Source organism: Quercus suber, unplaced genomic scaffold, assembly GCF_002906115.3.
Source record: "Quercus suber isolate HL8 unplaced genomic scaffold, Cork oak 2.0 scaffold_163, whole genome shotgun sequence".
In the NCBI taxonomy this organism is placed as follows: Eukaryota; Viridiplantae; Streptophyta; class Magnoliopsida; order Fagales; family Fagaceae; genus Quercus; species Quercus suber.
This window is the reverse complement of record NW_027069624.1, coordinates 201,854-221,480: the sequence shown is the minus strand read 5'-3', so window position 1 is coordinate 221,480 and position 19,627 is coordinate 201,854. Positions and strand designations below refer to the sequence as shown.

The 19,627-nt window shown below is 34.4% G+C and overlaps 1 protein-coding gene across 1 annotated transcript; it reads left to right on the top strand.

Moving 5' to 3' along the window:
- Nucleotides 1–786: 786 nt before the first annotated feature.
- On the top strand, nt 787–1,767 carry LOC112025802 (ubiquitin domain-containing protein 7SL RNA1). Its single transcript, XM_024058493.2, has one exon. The coding sequence runs from the start codon at nt 787–789 to the stop codon at nt 1,627–1,629; it is 843 nt and encodes a 280-aa protein (XP_023914261.1). The 3' UTR covers nt 1,630–1,767.
- The last annotated feature ends 17,860 nt before the right edge of the window (nt 1,768–19,627 follow it).

The window sequence follows — 19,627 nt, the reverse complement described above, 5'->3', positions numbered from 1 at the left end:
AATAGTGGGGTCGTTAAGTGCAATTTTGAAAACTTATCAAATGTCAAAATATGCATTTATAGAATGCTATTGTGTTTTTTCCACCAAATAGCGAAACCAAAATGGCCACTCAATAGTTTCTCAAAAAAAAAAAAAAAAATGGCCACTCAATATATATACTACAGCATCAAGTTATCAATTATTCTGAAACCAACAGTTCCTTAAAAGTGATGAGGTATGTGTAATGCCTCCATTGGATGAGATTCAATACGTGCCATCCAAGATAATTTTGTTAAGCAGCCGTTAGATTATATAGTTTCAATGACATTCTTTCTTTCTTCTCTTCCAAACTAAATCCAAACCTTTCTAAGAGAATCAGCGTGTGAATTAAATGAGAATCAGCATGCATCTCGACTCTTAGTTAGAGACAATATCAGATAGACAGATACTATTACTGAAAGGGGAATCAAAACTATCACAAAGATTTTACTGAAACAGAAAAAAGAGAGAAAATTGAAGGAGAATTCTGTATATTATTTCCTCAGAGAATAGTTACAAAGTACACAACAGAAATGACGAGCTAAAAGCCTAAACCCACCTACAATCCTTATTTATATGAGCTAAAATCTTTTGTATATATATAGCAAATTAACCACCTCATCTATTTGCGTGTAACTGAACCGTAACAGACTCCAATTACAACAAATTCCATTATCTACATTTACATTGCATTTTCACAAATCCACAAAACAAACCCACCTATACCTATCTTTATTTCATGATCTCTCTTTTCATTCTAATCCAGCAATGGATGTGATTTTTGAGCCCCAAAGAGGAAGACCATTCTCTATTGAAGTGGGTTTCTTTGATACTATCTCAGAGATCAAAGAAAAGGTCAAAAAATACCAAGGCATACTCGTGTCCAAACAAACCTTAATCTTCAATGGCATTGTCCTCAAAGACGACCTCAACGTTGAACACACCGAAATCCTCCAAAACTCGCACATTCAACTCATGATCACCGCCTCGGAATCCAACAAATCTCCCGAGAACTCATCATCGCCCTCAAAGAAAATCCAGCTCAGCGTGAAAATCCCGACGTACAAAATGCATGTTCCTCTAGAAATGGAGGTAACCGACACAGTTGGAAAGTTGAAGGAAAAGATTCAAGAAATGGAGGCTCTCCCAGTTAACCGTTTGATGATTCATTCGAGTAGTGCGGAGTTACAAGACCACAGGTCTTTATGTGAATGCGAGATTTCGGAGAATTCGGATATTGATGTCAGTTTTAGGCCTTCGCCAACAGCAGCTTCACCGGCTGCAATGGCAGCATTGTCACCTTCGCCAGGGCTGGGGCCGGGGCTGGGGCCAACGACGTTGTTGAGGTCGAAGAAATTGAAGCTGCTGGTATTGCCGAAATGCAGGACGAAGAAGATTCCGGTGGAGATGAATGCATCGGATAATGTTGGGGAATTGAGGAAGGAGCTGCAGAAGTTGCAAGAGAAGCTACAGTTTAGTCTTCCGCAAGAGGGTTATTTCTTCATTTACAAGCAGAATGTGATGGATGATGATAGGTCCTTTCGGTGGCACCATGTTGGGCAAGGTGACACAATAGAGGTCTTCAATAGGAGTGTCACTGGTGGTTCGTAAGTATGTTTCTTTTTTGCTCTAATGCTATGTGCTAGAATAATTTCTTTGGAAAAAAAACCTAAATAGTAAATACCACTATTAATAATCCAACATGATTAATAAGTTAACATTCAAATCTTCAACTTCTCTTCCATTTTGTTTGACTATTCGATAGTTGAGGGAGAGGAGATTTGAATGTCTTCTGTTGGAAACAACAAATAATGAAATAAGTGCCAATTGAATGTCTTCTCTTTGATTTCAATTTTTCTTTCATTTTCCAACACTTTCTCATCAGCCAAACTGATAATAAATATAAAACGCTTTTTTGGGGGGGCTAAATGATAATAAATCTACCCATCATTAAAGCTAAAATCTGAAGTTTGTATCCTTAAAAAGCTAATTAATTAATCAATAATAAACATGAAGTCAATTCAAATCTCTTTAAACTTTTTTTTCCTAAGAAACAAACACAGAATTGAGAGAGAGAGAGAGAGAGAGAGAGAGAGAGAGAGAACCTTGCCATTGAAACACATGCGGTCCTGGTCAAAGGAAGGGCTGACGGCGACGGTGGTGGTGGTGCAGAGGTGGGCGGGATCAAGAGTAACACTGATGCTATCATTGACAGGAAGGATGAGGGTTTCGTCCCTCTTACCCCAAGAAGGACGGTGTTTGCTGGATTTGGATTTGGGGTTTGCTAGAGATTGGTTTGGTTGCTTCTTGGATTTGGGAAGAACATGGGAAGAACATAAAGAAAATTTCCTATTAGTATTTTATTTAATTTTTTCTTCCTGTTTTTGTTTGTGATCTTCTGATATGTGTTTGAGTTATTGGTTGCTAGGTTTGGTCTGTGAAGAACAAGAAGAGCAAGTTGAAGAACGTGAATATTAAGAAAAGAAAATTTTAATTAAAATTTTAAATTAATTAGATTTAAGGTTTTTCTTTAAATTAAATTTTTTTTTAAAAAAAAAATTTGATGTGGCTTTTAAAAAAATTAAAATGTTGACGTGGCATATTAAAATGCCAAATAATATTTTTTAATAATATTTTAATTGCCACATTAGTGCTACATCAGCGCTACGTCAGTTAATAGGATGTTCCGCCTACCACCTAGGATTTTGTCGTTAGGGCACTGACGGTAGGGACAAAAAAGAGATTGCATTTTTTATTTTGGGAACTAAAAGCAGTGAAAATAAAAGATAGGGACCAAAGTAGGAATCTTGTGAAAATGTAGGGATGAAAATGGATTTTTCGCTTACTATATAATATTAAAATCCAATGGTTTCTTGAAGTTGAAATAAGGAATCTACCCACCAATGGATTATTATACGATGGTTAAGAATGTAATAAACATATTAGCAAGTTTATGGTTAATTTTTTGATATATCATATGTTAAATAACCTACTATCAAGGGTCAAGATCCTTATAATTTAGTGGTAATACTTGATTCTCCTATTGGGAAGAACCTAGATTCAAATTCAAATTCCCCAGACAAAAAAAAAAAAAAAAGTAAAAAAGAAAAAAAAAAGTCATAAAACATACTTTGAGAAATAAGTCGGACTACATGCATCATAATTAATCTATGGTGTAACTGTAAATCTACGAATCCAAATCCAAATAATTAATGTATAACAAAATTAATCAATCAGATTTAGTGTAGGAACTTAAGTGTTATTTTGGCTAGGACTAGGTTGAACCATTGAAAAAGAAAAAGGCCTTACTTTTCAACTATTTTAAATACGAAAAAAACAAATTATTCTGCCATCAAACAGTTGGAATCAAACCCAACAAAAAACCAAACTTCATCCTAAACCAAGATAAAATCCTAGGCAAGCAAAGAAAACTTACAAGAATTCTTAACAAAGATTTAGTTTTTAATTAAACCCAACAAAAACCAAACTTCATCCAAAACCCAGATAAAATTCTAAGCAAACAAACAAACTTTACAAGAATTATCAACAAAGATTCAATTTTTAATCAAACCCAAACTACTTCCGAACATAATCAATAATCAAGCAAAGGTTTGACTTCAAACCCATCAAACAGCCAAACAAACCAAGTCAACATTTCTCAAAAACAAAAACAAAAAGGCTTTAGTTTTAGGCAATTCTTCAAAGTCCCACTTGTACATAGATTAACAATGATATCAAGTTTAAGCATTTGTCCATAAATCCTCCTCTTCAAATAGCACAGTACAAGCTCCTTCACTATTGAGAAAAATGAAAACTTAGATGCCACGCAAGCATTTGGAGGTTGTCGTTGAACTGTTGGGGTCGACAATATGGTTTTCACAGTTGGGCTTGGGGTTTTAGGTTTGGGGATTTTGATTAACAAAGACTAGGGATTTGGATTTCTATCGGGTTGTGTCAATTGAGGGAGTGAGGGATATGTTTATCCTTTTAAAAAATTATTGGTTTGAGCGTGAATCATTATGAGCCAGGTGTTCATATATATATTTTTAAATAAAATGGTCTAGTTTAAGTCAAATACCATGTTAGCATTCTGTTAGCCATGTAGTACATAAATTAATGGATTTAGATGGAATGATGAAAATTAGAACGTTTTGCAAAGTTGAGTGACAAAAAGAAAAGTTTGAAAATTTAGGGGCTAGAAAATGAACTTTTGTGAAATTTTAGGAATGAAAATAATATTTTACCCAAGAGAAAAAAGAAAAAAGATTTCTAACCAATTGATTAGAAAATACATAATCCTAAAGATTTATTGTTGCTTCATTCATGCCATATTGCCAATTGTATCATTTTGAAATTGCTCACCACACTTAAATGTACTAACTATTTGACTGGGGTGCAGGAAAGAAAAGATTCCTCTATGAACGGTCACTTATTCCAAGTGTTTCAGGGTGGGAGGCGTCGACCTTGTTGGCTTATCAGAATTTACTAACTATTAATGTTAACGTGTATTAGGGTATGTGGGCTTAGGCCCACCTTGTTTACTTGTATAGCACACTTACTTGTACTGCATAATCTGCCTCCTATATAAAGATACTCATGTATATTCTATTACTAGAGAAATTTAATACATTTTTTCAGTATTTCTAACATAGTATCAGAGTCATCGCTCTAAATTTCTTGTGTCTTGTAGTTTTGTCTTTGTAGGTATTTTCTGCTGCCTCAACTTCTTTGGTCAATAAGCCTTTTCAGTGCCCTCTCTTGACTGCTCCATCGCTATCAAAGGCGCTCAGGGTCAAATCTTCGCCGCCAAAGACACTGACTTCATCGGATCTCTCACTTATGACCTTCGATCAAGACACAAGTCATATCAACATGTACACCGTCAATTGATCTACGCGACGTCGCTAGAATCAAGCACATCTGACCGTTCAAGTGCTATCACGCTCAGGTCAAAGTTTTGGCAAAATCTTCCATGCGCTTCACGTGCCATCAGGGTTGCTCCGATCTTGTTGCCGTTGCCACCATAAATTGTCTTTCTCTAATCTACAACTTCGGAAAAGAATCAGCTTCATCAGATAGCTCACGCGCTCCCACGCGCCGCCAGTATACCCTGCATCGAGTTCATGTGTCTCACGCATTGTCTTTGCTACCTCACACGTGCCACGCGCTAAACAATTGACGACATCAGCCACGTCAGCCCTAGCTGACGTAATCTACCACGTCATTTGCTGACATCATCTGCCATGTCATTCGCTGATTACTGACGTCATCTTCAATTGACTTTGATTGTGGTTGACCATTGACTCCCTGCTATGTTGACTTTTTTGTGGAGTTGACCGTTGACTTTTTGCAGTCCAGGTGCTCCTCACTTAGTTTTTTGCATAGATTTCATTTTTGCAGTCTATTTTTGCATATTTTGCTTCTAAATGAAGAATAAGGACAAGTCTTATTCTTGTTGCAATAATCATCATCGACAATCCAGTAAACGTTTTTTGTAATTTTTGCAAACATTTTGGTCATAATATTAAGACTTGCTATCATCACAACAAATCAGCTGTTTCAATTTTTGCTACTACTGTTGCTAACATTGAGAGTGTTCAACCAATGGCTCTTGTCTCTGCACAGACTAAGTCTTCAGGACGCACTTTCAGCATTTCCACAGATGACCTTAAAAACATCATCGCTAATGTCATTTGTATGGTTGGTAATACATCTTATTCCTCTTCTCTCTCAGCTTTATCTAGTATGTTTCATTCCTCTTAGTTTATGGATTCTGCTTGTTGTAATCATAGGACATCTCACTCGTCCTTATTTTCTGACCTTAAACCTGCGCCACATCCTCTTAATATTCACACAGCAAACGGTTCCACAATGTCTGGTCATAATATAGGTTCCACTTCGACCTCCAACCTCTTGGTTCCTGGGGTCTTTAATGTTCTTGACATTTCTTACAATTTATTTTATGTGGGACAATTAGCTAAGTTGGGTTATCGCATTATCTTTGATTATTCTGGGTGTATTGTGTAGGATGCGAGGATAGGACAGGAGCTTGGGACTAGTCCCAGAGTTGGGCATATATTTCCCGTGGACAACATTTGTCTTCCACTTGTTGCTCATGTTTCTGTTGCTGCAATTGCTACAGTTTCTTCTATTCCTTCCCTTGCACTTTGGCATACCTGACTTGGTCACGCATCTTCTTTTCAGGTACAATACTTGGCTTCTAGAGGTTTGTTAGGTTCAGTGTCCACAAAAAATTTTGATTGTGTTTCATGTCAGTTAGGAAAACAACTAGCTTTGCCTTTCAATACTAGTGAATCAATGTCCACTGACATCTTTAACCTAATTCATTCTGATGTCTGAGGGCCTTTCTCTATCTCTAGTATTGGTAGATCTCGATATTTTGTTGTCTTTGTTGATGATTATTCCCGCTATAGCTAGATTTTTCATATGAAACATCATTCTGATTTATTGCAAGTATATTCTAATTTTGCAAAAATGGTTGAAACTCAATTTTCCTAACGTATCAAAAATTTTCAATCTGATAATGCTCTTGAGTATAGTCAATATGCTTTCCAAGCTATTTTGCGTTCTTATGGAACTATTCATCAACTAACTTGTCCAGGTACCTCAACAAAATGGTAGAGCCAAACGAAAATTTCGTCATATTCTTGACACTGTTCATGCTTTCCTTCTCTTTGCCAAAATTCCTACTCCTTTTTGGGGTGAAGTTGCTCTTCATGTTGTTCATGCTATTAATCGCATTCCAAGTCCTATTATCCTAAATCAGACTATCACCACCTTCACTCCTTTAGTTTCTCCTTGTTCCGTTCTTCTTCAGCCATATGAGCATAACAAACTTGAGCCTTGGTCAAGGCTTTGTTATTTTCTTGGTTATGGCGAAACTCAAAAGGGGTATCGGTGTTATGATCCTATCTCTCATCGTCTTCATATCTCCCACAATGTTTTCTTTTGGGAACATCACTCCTTTGTCGAGCCCTCTCACCTTCATGCCTCCCTATCTTCCTCCTCTGTCTTAGATCTTTTTCTAGATGAGGCACATATTCCTTTTGTAGCTGCTTTTGATCCACCTGTAGTTGCTCCTAATTATCCTATAGACTTCTCTGTCCAACCACCAGATATCTTTGATCCCTTTCCTAAACGGGTAGAAGATGAACAGGTCGAAGACAAGCTACCCAACCTTGAGCTTAGGTCCGCTGCTCCTGCTTCGCCTAAAGATCTTGCACAAGACATTCCACCTCATCACTCAACTTGGGTAAAATCCATTCCTACACATGTACTTGACTATCATTGTTACACTACACGAGCCTCACACTTATCATGAGGCTTCTACTGACCCTATATGGTAGATTTCAATGAAAGAGGATCTTGATGCATTATCTAAAAACTATATTTAGGATTTGGTGACTCTTCCCCCTAGCAAATCTGTGGTTGGTTGTAAGTGGATCTACAAGATTACGACTCGCTCTAATGGGTCCATTTAGAGCTACAAAGCTCGTCTTGTTGCAAAAGGTTTTACACAGGAGTATGGGATTGATTACGAAGAGACCTTTGCTCCGGTTGCTTGTATCTCATATGTTCATGCCCTTTTACCTGTTGCTGCTGCCAGTAAATGGGACCTTTTTCAGATGGATGTAAAAAATGCATTCCTTAATGGGGATTTAAGTGAAGAAGTTTATAAGCAACCTCTTCCTGATCTCTCTGTTGAATCAAACAAAGTTTGTCACCTTCGACGTACACTTTATGGCCTTAAACAAGCTCCACGAGCTTGGTATGACAAATTTAGTTCTACCATCTCTTCCCTGGGTTACATGACCAGCCATTATGATTTTGCCTTATTTCTTCATCGCACTAACAAATGCACTATTTTACTTCTCCTGTATATGGAAATATGATCATAACTGGTGATGACCTTAGTGGCATTCAAGAATTCAAGGATTTTCTTAGTCAACAGTTTGAGATGAAAGATCTTGAACATCTCAGCTACTTCTCGGATCTTGAAATCACTCATTCTACAAATGGACTATATATTACTCAAGCCAAGTATGCCTCTAAACTCTTGTCTAGAGCGGACTCATTGATAGCAAGACTGTTAATACTCTAGTTGAGCTTAATGCACATCTGACTCTCTCAGGGGGGAAGCCATTGTCTAATCACTCTCTTTACAGATGCTTGGTTGGCAGCCTAGTTTATCTCATTGTCACTGGACCAGACATTTCATATGCTGTTCACCAGGTGAGCCAGTATTCGTCTGCTCCACGATCGACTCACAATGTTGCTGATCTGCGCATTCTTCGATACTTGAAGGGTACTCTCTTCCATGGTCATTTCTACTCTGCTTAGTCTCCTTTTGTTCTCAGTGCATTTTATGATGCTGATTGGGCATAAGATCCCACTGATCGCATGCCCACCACTAGCTATTGCTTTCTTCTTAGTTCGTCTCTAATTTCTTAGCGAAACAAGAAACAAACTCATGTGGCCTGCTCCAATACTGAAGTAGAATATTGTGCCCTTGCTGATACCACATCTGAGCTCATTTGGCTATGATGGCTTCTCAAAGACTTAGATGTGTCCACATCCTTTGCTACTTCTCTTTATTGTGACAACCAGAGTGCCAATCGTATTGCTCACAATGATGTCTTCTATAAACAGATTAAACACATCGAGATCAATTGTCATTTTATCCGTTATCATCTTGTCCATGGTGCTCTCAAGTTGATCTCAGTCTCCTCCAAAGATCAACTTGCAGATATCTTTACCAAGTCACATCCTAAGGGATGCCTTTGTACTTTGGTTGACAACCTCAAGTTAGTTTCACATCCACCTTGAGTTTGAGGGGGGCTGTTAACATGTATTAGGGTATGTGGGCTTAGACCCACCTTGTTTACTTGTAATGCACACTTGCTTGTACTGCACAATCTACCTCCTATATAAAAGCACTCATGTATATTCTATTACTAGAGAAATACAATACATTTATTCAGTATTTCTAACAATTAGATACTTTCGATGTATTAGATACTTTCTGCTCTGACATTCATGTTGTGTCCATAATGAATAAATATGAGGGATTGCTATGTCAATGTACTTTGAAAAGAAAAAAATTTATTCATTTTTACTCTAAACTAAACAGAATAACAGCAGTATAAGTTGTTGTTGCCACAATTTAACAACATTTGTGTTAAGTCCACGAAAACTTATTGAATGTGGCCTATTTTTGTTCTCCAATACTGCTGTTTCCATTGTGATTTTATTTTGTGTGATCATATTGTGATCCTTTGGGACAAATTTTGCATTGAATGATGTTACTTAACATACTGATGATGTGATTGTTATTAAAAACTTTATTCTCCAGCGCATTGCAAACACTAATCTCTCGTTTTTCCCCTTATCATACATTATGGACAATCGGACCCTTCCCCTTCTTGTCTAGAAATATTTTTATTTGATGAGCAGCATTATTATAAGCATTCTGTTGCACACACATTATCATGATTTGAAATTACAAATTTTAGGTTGTAAATTGTTCTTGACTGCTTTTTCAAAATTTTATTATTAATATTTTTGTAATAAAAAAATTTTATGTTATGAAAATTATCTGTGGCAGTTAATTTCGTTTTTCTTTTTTTTTTTTCTTTTTTTTAGATTGATACTATTATGTTCTGAGCCTGAGTGTCGGAATGATACTTTTTGGACAAAATTTCACAAGATATAACTGAGCCAAAAAATTTTTAGGTATCAATTTTGAAAAAGTCTTGTGAATTTTTGTAACGGTGAAGGTTTTTGTAGAAAAATTGAATATGGAAACACTAGTTTTTAATAACGGGTATAAATAGGGGTGGCAAATGGGCGGGTTGGGTCATAAATGGGTTGGGTGTGTAATTACCCATTTATCCATTTATAACCCGTTTATATATAAATTAATTATCCATTACCAACCCAACCCATTTAATTAGTAACCCACCCATTTAACCCAATATAACCCAAATACTTCTAAAACTACTTGAATACCCTATTGACCTCCAAAATTACCAAAATACCCTTAAATACCTAAAATGATACAAATACTCCCTACACTTTCAAAATTATGTCATTTTATCCGTTATCATCTTGTCCATGGTGCTCTCAAGTTGATCTCAGTCTCCTCCAAAGATCAACTTGCAGATATCTTTACCAAGTCACATCCTAAGGGATGCCTTTGTACTTTGGTTGACAACCTCAAGTTAGTTTCACATCCACCTTGAGTTTGAGGGGGGCTGTTAACATGTATTAGGGTATGTGGGCTTAGACCCACCTTGTTTACTTGTAATGCACACTTGCTTGTACTGCACAATCTACCTCCTATATAAAAGCACTCATGTATATTCTATTACTAGAGAAATACAATACATTTATTCAGTATTTCTAACAATTAGATACTTTCGATGTATTAGATACTTTCTGCTCTGACATTCATGTTGTGTCCATAATGAATAAATATGAGGGATTGCTATGTCAATGTACTTTGAAAAGAAAAAAATTTATTCATTTTTACTCTAAACTAAACAGAATAACAGCAGTATAAGTTGTTGTTGCCACAATTTAACAACATTTGTGTTAAGTCCACGAAAACTTATTGAATGTGGCCTATTTTTGTTCTCCAATACTGCTGTTTCCATTGTGATTTTATTTTGTGTGATCATATTGTGATCCTTTGGGACAAATTTTGCATTGAATGATGTTACTTAACATACTGATGATGTGATTGTTATTAAAAACTTTATTCTCCAGCGCATTGCAAACACTAATCTCTCGTTTTTCCCCTTATCATACATTATGGACAATCGGACCCTTCCCCTTCTTGTCTAGAAATATTTTTATTTGATGAGCAGCATTATTATAAGCATTCTGTTGCACACACATTATCATGATTTGAAATTACAAATTTTAGGTTGTAAATTGTTCTTGACTGCTTTTTCAAAATTTTATTATTAATATTTTTGTAATAAAAAAATTTTATGTTATGAAAATTATCTGTGGCAGTTAATTTCGTTTTTCTTTTTTTTTTTTCTTTTTTTTAGATTGATACTATTATGTTCTGAGCCTGAGTGTCGGAATGATACTTTTTGGACAAAATTTCACAAGATATAACTGAGCCAAAAAATTTTTAGGTATCAATTTTGAAAAAGTCTTGTGAATTTTTGTAACGGTGAAGGTTTTTGTAGAAAAATTGAATATGGAAACACTAGTTTTTAATAACGGGTATAAATAGGGGTGGCAAATGGGCGGGTTGGGTCATAAATGGGTTGGGTGTGTAATTACCCATTTATCCATTTATAACCCGTTTATATATAAATTAATTATCCATTACCAACCCAACCCATTTAATTAGTAACCCACCCATTTAACCCAATATAACCCAAATACTTCTAAAACTACTTGAATACCCTATTGACCTCCAAAATTACCAAAATACCCTTAAATACCTAAAATGATACAAATACTCCCTACACTTTCAAAATTATCAATATACCCTTGGACATCCAAAATTATCCCCAAAATCTTTAAAATGAACAAAATACCCATGAAACCTCTAAAATGACCAAAATACCCATGATATCTCTAAAATCACCATACATGCTTAAAAACTACTAAAACGACCAAAATATCTCCAAAATGACCAAAATACCCCCAAAAACTCAAAAAATGACCAAAATACCTCCAAAACCTAAAAAATTACCAAAATACCCTCAAAACCCAAAAAATGACCAAAATACTCCAAAAACCTAAAAATGACCAAAATAACCTCCAAAACCTAAAAAATGACCAAAATAACCCCAAAAACCCAAAAAATGACCAAAATACCCCCGAAACCTGAAAATGACCAAAATACCCCTAAAATCCAAAAAAATGAAGAAAATACCCCAAAACCTAAAAATGACCAAAATACCCCCCAAAACCTAAAAAACGACCAAAATACCCCCGAAACCTAAAAAAATTACTAAAATACCTTGAAACCTAAAAAATTATCGAAATACCCCCAAAACCTAAAAAATGACCAAAATAACCCCAAAACCAAAAAAATGACCAAAATACCCCCAAAACTCAAGAAATGACCAAAATACTTCCAAAACCCAAAAATGACCAGAGTATCCCCAAAACCCAAAAAATGACCAAAATACCCCCGAAACCTAAAAATGACCAAAATAATTCCAAAACCCAAAAAATGACCAAAATACCCACGAAACTCAAAAAATGACCAAAATACCCTCGAAACGTAAAAATGACCAAAATGCCTCCAAAACCTAAAACTGACCAAAATACCCCCCAAAACCCAAAAAATGACCAAAATACCCCCGAAACTCAAAAAATACGAAAATACCCCCGAAACCCAAGAAATGACCAAAATACCCTCAAAATCTAAAAATGACAAAAATACCCTCGAAACCTAAAAAATTACCAAAATACTTCTGAACCCTAGAAATTTACTGAAATAACCCAAAAATCTAAAAATTATTGAAATAACCCTAAAACTAAAAGATGACATAAATGCCCTCGTAACCTAAAAAATGACTAAAATACCCTTAGAATCTAAAAGATGATCAAAACAACCCCAAAACCTAAACAATTACCAAAATTCCCTCGAAACCTAAAAAATTTCTAAAATTCCCTCGAAACCTATAAAATGACCGAAAGACTCTTAGAACCTTTAATTTGTCAAAAATATTCTCGAAACGTCCAAAATACCCTAAACCTCTATTTTGGTAATTTTAGATGTTTCTGGTGTATTTTGGTCATCTTACATGTTTAGCGGTATTTTGGTCATAATTTGGGTTTCAAGGGTTTTTGTTGATCATTTTTTTTTAGGTTTTGGGCTTATTTTGGTCATTTTTTAGGTTTTTGGGGTATTTCGATAATTTTTTAGGTTTCAAGGTATTTTGGTAATTTTTTTAGGTTTCGGGGGTATTTCAATTATTTTTTAGGTTTTGGAGGTATTTTGGTCATTTTTTAGTTTAGGGAGTATTTTGGTAATTTTTTAGGTTTAGGGTGTATTTTGGTAATTTTTTAGGTTTAGGGGGTATTTCGATCATTTTTTTAGGTTTTTGGGGTATTTTGGTCATTGTTTTAGGTTTTGGAGTTATTTTAGTCATTTTATAGGTCTTTGTGTATTTCAATCATTTTTTAGGTTTCAGGGTATTTTGGTAATTTTTTAGGTTTTAGGGGTATTTCAGTCATTTTTTAGGTTTAGAGGGTATTTTGGTAATTTTTTAGGTTTAGGGTGTATTTTAGTAATTCTTAGGTTTCGAGTGTATTTCGGTCATTTTTTATGTTTTGGGGGTATTTTGGTCATTTTTTAGGTTTCAGGGGGGTATTTTAGTCCTTTTTTAGGTTTCAGGATATTTCGGTCATCTTTTAAGTTTAGGGGGTATTTTGGAAATTTTATGGGTTTTGGAGGTATTCAATCATTATTTAGGTTACGGAGTAATTTGGTAATTTTTTCAGGTTTCGGGGGTATTTTAGTCATTTTATAGGTTTTAGAGGTATTTTGGTCATTTTTTCGGTTTCGGGAGTATTTTGGTCATTTTTTGGGTTTTGGAGGTATTTTGGTAATTTTTTGGATTTTGGGGGTACTTTGGTCATTTTAAGGTTTTGGGGGTATTTTGGTCATTTTTTTTTTTTTGGGTTTTGGAGATATTTTGGTCATTTTTTGGGTTTTGGGGTATTTTGGTAATTTTTAGGTTTTGGGGGTATTTTGTTCATTTTTTAGGTTTTGGGTGTATTTTGGTCATTTTTTGAGTTTTAGGGGTATTTTGGTCATTTTTGGGTTTTTAGGGTATTTTGGTCATTTTTAAGTTTCGGGGGTATTTTGGTCATTTTTTTGTAATTTTTAAGTTTTTGGGGTATTTTGGTAATTTTTAGGTTTTGGAAGGTATTTCGGTCATTTTTTGGGTTTTAGAGATATTTTGGTCATTTTTTGGATTTTAGGGGTATTTTGGTAATTTTTAGGTTTTTAGGGTATTTTGGTCATTTTTTGAGTTTTGAGGGTATTTTGGTCATATTTAGGTTTCGGGGATATTTTGGTCATTTGTTGGGTTTTTGGGGTATTTTGGTCATTTTTTAGGTTTTGAGGGGTATTTTGGTAATTTTTTGGATTTTGGGAGTATTTTGGTCTTTTATAAGGTTTCAGGGGTATTTTGGTCATTTTATAGAAATTTAGATTTTATGTTGTTTATTTAAATTTTAGATGGGTTTAGTGGGTATTAGTGGATTTATCCATTTAGACCCATCTAATTAAATAACCAAATGGGTCTTTACCCATTTAACCCAAATATTAAATGGGTTGGGTTAAGACTTATCCAAATAAGGTGGGTAATGGGTGGGTTCATGGATATGGGTAAAAATTGCCACCCCTAGGTATGATCATTCAATAGCCACCTCTGGAGAGTTACTTGGCTGATTCAAATAATTAAAAATCCTTCCATAGCTCTTAGTCTCTTACCAGCCGTTTGAGACAAGTTTCGTTCAAGCGCGCCTTATGCTATGCTTTGAGGGGGCTTAATGAGCCGCTTAAGCAGCCTTTAGTTGCGCCTCAAGCGGATGTCTATTCGGCTTGTCTCATCTTGAAGTGCCAAGTTGCACTCTCTATTTGTCGGTTGGTATTTAAATTGTGCTGTTAGAACTAAACAGACACAAGGCTTGCTTGACGGGGAGAAAATTTACATTGCATTAGATGCATGTAATACCATCTCGCTTGTGAGGGCATAGGTCTTACTTGAGTGGCTCACATGTATTTCTGGGGTCTATACTGATTTTTTTTTTGGGATAATTGATTTTGTTTAGGCCAAAGAATATTTTGGGGTACCAATGTTTACAAGGATGTTTAAGATTTTTTGTTCTTTGGTCACAAAGATGTATAAGATTTTTTGAAATTTCATCAGAAACTATATTTTTTATTTTTGTTCTACTACCCTTTCTTTTTCAAAATTTTGGAGCCCCCCTTCCACTTGGGGGCTTTAGATAATGGCCTAATTGGCCTAGTGGAAGGGTGTGCCCTATTATCTTCTATACCCCGCAAATAGTTATTCTTGTGGAGTGATCAATCCATCGCGTCAAGAATGTGTGGTGGCATTTTTTTTTTTTTTTTAAATTTAGTGAACAGATGAAATATATATATATACACACACACACACATGCTTACTTTACTTTCTTGTGCAAGCCTATATTTAGATTAATCTTAAGTTATGCCCAACAGCCCAAGTCCATTTTTTATTGCCCAAGTTCATTTAAATGTTCACTATTTATGAAATTTCCAAAAAAAAAAAAAAAATCGTAAAATTTGGAAGAGTGACAAACTTGCCCATTAAAAGATTATTTAAATAATAAATACCAATACAAGACCCAAGTAAATGGTTGACCACCAGGCATTGGTACAAGTAAAAGAAGAAAGTATTTTTTTTTGGATGAAAAAGAAGAAAGCATTGACTAGGGCTGTCCATCCAATCTGACAACCCGACCTACCTAAAGGATTCGACTCGAAAACTGGCTAACTAGATCAAGTCACCAGTTGGCGGCGGGTCATTTGTTCTAAAAACCGACTCCGGCGGGTCGGTCTCAATTTTTCTCCCCAAAACCTAAAAAACCCGATCCGATCGATGTACTAAGAATTTCTAGCAAAAAATTTCTAGATTCCGGTAGAAATTTTCAGATTTCAGCAAGATTTTCCAGATTTCGGCCTCAAATTTCCAGATTCTGACTTCAAATTTTCAAATTCTGGTGGCAACAAATTTTCATATTTCGACGACTTATCAAGTAGATCTAGTGACATTTCATCCAAATCTAGTGAAATCTCATCGCATCTAGCAAGGTCTCACCAGATCTGGTGAGATCTCCACCGAATTTGGCGTTTTTTTGCTTGAAATTAAATATTTTGGTCGGATTTTTCACCGTGGACAGTTTTAACTGAATTGACCGTGTTTCCAAACTTGACCCGGACTGACCCATGGACACCTCTAGCATTGACACCTTACACTTTGACAGCCAAGCATTTACTGACCTATGGGAGACTGTGATAGAAAATACTAAAAAGTTCATCTTCATCATCAGCAAAGAATAGCAAACTTCAGAGAGCAAAAATGTTGAAACAGCAAAAATGCAGAAAAAAAGAAAGAAAGAAAGAGAGAGAGAGAAGAAGAAAAGGAAGAAGAAGAAGAAATGGAGATGCAAGCTCAAGGTTTGACAGCATTTCACCGTGGTTGAAAAGCTTCAACAATGGCTGTAAGTATCTCAAATAAAAATAAAAATAAAAATTCTGACTTGAACTTCTAAGAACTGTCCACGGTTCTTACAACCGCGGTTTATTCGGCCTGCTGCTTTTCTATATATGTCAGTTTTGGGAGTTAAAAGAACTATTTGATGAACAATTCCAGATAACCTAGTCAAACTGTACGGTCCAATCCGAATTTCAAAATCATGTGAATAATGACAAACAACTATTTGCTTTAGAAAATGTATAGCACATGCACAATACATTCACTATTTTTCACTTCAATATTTTTTATGTCAACTCTCTCTCTCTTGTTATCAAAACTCTCTTCAGGTGATATATGTTGGGTTAAAAGATTGACCTAGTTAATTAATTTAATTATCCAAGTTGATTAATTATTCAAATCACATGGAGGCACGAATAAATTACCAATCTTAAATAGATTGTTGAGGAAATTAAATGACATTATAATTTGTTCATGAATGGAAAAAAACTTCATAAGGAAGAAAACTCCAACTAGACTATACCAAAATATTAATCTATAGTTGAACCTTTACTCTAATACCCAATTGGACTTGGACTTGTTCTTGTAAAAGCTTCTCATTTTACATGGATCCCAATATGTGACTAACTCCACAACAACCCTTTTGATTGTTAAAGTTGATTTGTAGCAACTTCACTAGAAACACTAATGAGACCTTCAATTGTTGGTGCTAGAGACTTTGCTTGGTATAGAAACCAAAGTTACACAAAAATCATTGCAAGATCTCTTTCTTCAGTTTTCTAAACTCACAGGTTCAAGAGGTGTAGGTTAGGGTTTCAATATGTAAACCTTATGAAGCATTAGGGTTATGGTTTTCTCTCAACCACCTTATTTAAATAGGACCTTAGTGAGCTTTTTAATAGGCTCTCCTATTAGTTTATATAAACTCATAAACAAATAGCCTCTTAGAATAAAACATTGTAGGCTATATTCTGAAATCTTGTACGTAACTCGATAGATTGAGAGGTATCATGACAGGTACTACGCTTCATTAATTCTCTATAGATCAATAGGTATTGAGGAGGTACCGGGACTTGCAAATTTAGCTTTTCTTAAATAGTTCTTTGAGTATTATTCATGTCTTCAATAATGCCACTTGTTATACTTCTTTAAAGTATTTCATGATTTTCTTGGAACCAGTTAGAAACTACCTAATTATAACTAAATTACGTTTTGTCATAAGATATGCCAATACATAAATATATGACCTTTATAATATAAATTTTCATTTATTTTTATACAATTTACATCTATCTTTTTTCTTTTCTTTTCTTTTCTTTTGGTATTTGTATGAAGTTGCATGTGTATGTATGTAAATGTTTATATTTATGTTTATGTATAAACAAGTATAACTTAGTTTATTATGTTTTCATAAAACGACTCTCTTTTAGGTTTGTATATATGTGAATTTTAAAAAATATTTATACCCAAACTATAGACAAAAAGACATGCCCACTTGAGTTTTGTATAAATAAGTAATAATGTTTTTTCATACAAAAATATTCTTGATAAAATGGTATTCTTTCATGTAACATTATATTGATAGCATTGTTACTCTAAATTTAAACACACATATTTCACTATTTTCAAATCCAAATTTTATCAAATATGTGTAAATTTTGAACAATGGATTTTTATGATGAAGCCCCAAATTGATTGAATATTGATCAAGTGTGTGTTGTGCGGGTGTGATGAGTCCCAAATTAGGCATATAATAGATTGATCTGAGCTTTACAAACAAATATAAGGAATCTCAATTGTTACTAGGTTAGTCTTATTGGGATATAATGTCAGTTTGTATTGTCCTTTTAGAAAGATGGCAACCTTTTTTTTTTTCTTTTTTCTTTTTTTTTCTTTTTTGAAAATATGATTTTTTTAGTTTTTTTTTAAAAATTTTTTTACAAAAATGTCAAAAACATTAGTAAAACTGGGTGTGAGAATGCCTAAATCAACAATTTCCCAAATTCAATTTTGACAAAATCACTTATTTTTGTGGTTTTAAGTGAAGTGTGGGGGTTGAGAATATTGCACAAGATTTTAGACTTTTATGCTTAACCCAAGAAATTGTTTCCTGCTTCACAATGGAAAATGATTCTCCCTCTGTTTCTATTACTGCATACATGATAGGTGTCAGTAAAAATTCTCTAACGTTGGATAATGATTAAAAAAATATTTTCTCAATTTATTTATACAACAATTTATATATAATGATTATGTTTCTTTATATATATTAGTTGAAATATCTTTACCTCGACACAATATCAACACTACTGGCTAATATGAATTGTCAACCCTAACCTTAGGATTAGTCATAATGCAAGAATATTTTGGTATTTGCAAACCTCATGGATGGTGGGAGATGGAGGAATCTCCTTTTGTTCCAAACATACCCTTAGATTTCAATCATCACTCATGTCATACTAATCAAAGTATTATCCTATGGCATTGAACCAATTATAAAATAAAATTGGATGACACACACACATATGCTAGAAGAGAGTATGCGGTTCTAACATAAAGGCACACCACAAACTCTGCTCAAAAGCCATGTTCACATATATGTTTATTTTTATGTATAAAGTATAAACAAACAAAACAAAATGTGTGAAATATACTACTATTCTGTTACTTAAGTTCAGTGGCTTTTTTAATCTTCCCTACTATTAAGATTCATATTGAAAAAAAAAATCCTCAAGAGGAGAAAAAAAAGAAAAAGAATAACATTTATTGCCCCAAACCTAGCACCTAGCATTATGATGCCAGGATCATAATAGACCTTAAGTTGATAATGTAGAATAAAAATTGACCAATAAAAGATGAGAAGCAATTAAGGGCAAGTGGCATGCTCCTGATTTTATGCTGCTTAACTTCATTGGCATCCTTTATATGGACTACTTGAGGTTCATAACAAAATCTATTTTAAGATAAATTAATATCAGTGTAATAATATGCAATACACCTAAACATAGAACTAGTGGTTTTGAGGCAGGGGGTGGGGAAACTTCATTGGCATCCTTTATATGTACTACTTGAGATTCATAACAAAACCTATTTTAAGAGAAATTAATATTAGGTAATAATATGCAATACACCTAAACATAGAACTAGTGGTGGAATTAGGATTTGACTTTGGGGAAAGGGGGTGGGGAGGAACTTATATATGCTATGGGTGTGCACTAGATCATGTATATATGCATATTACTTAATAAAAAAAAAATTAATATGTATTTTAGTGATATTTACTCTGTAACAAGACCTACAAAATAATAGCACATTCACTATATTTTGTTTATCAATGAAGAACT

Bases quoted from the DNA above. Each gene is read 5' to 3' on its own strand.
- LOC112025802 (XM_024058493.2), top strand. From the start codon at position 787: ATGGATGTGATTTTTGAGCCCCAAAGAGGAAGACCATTCTCTATTGAA.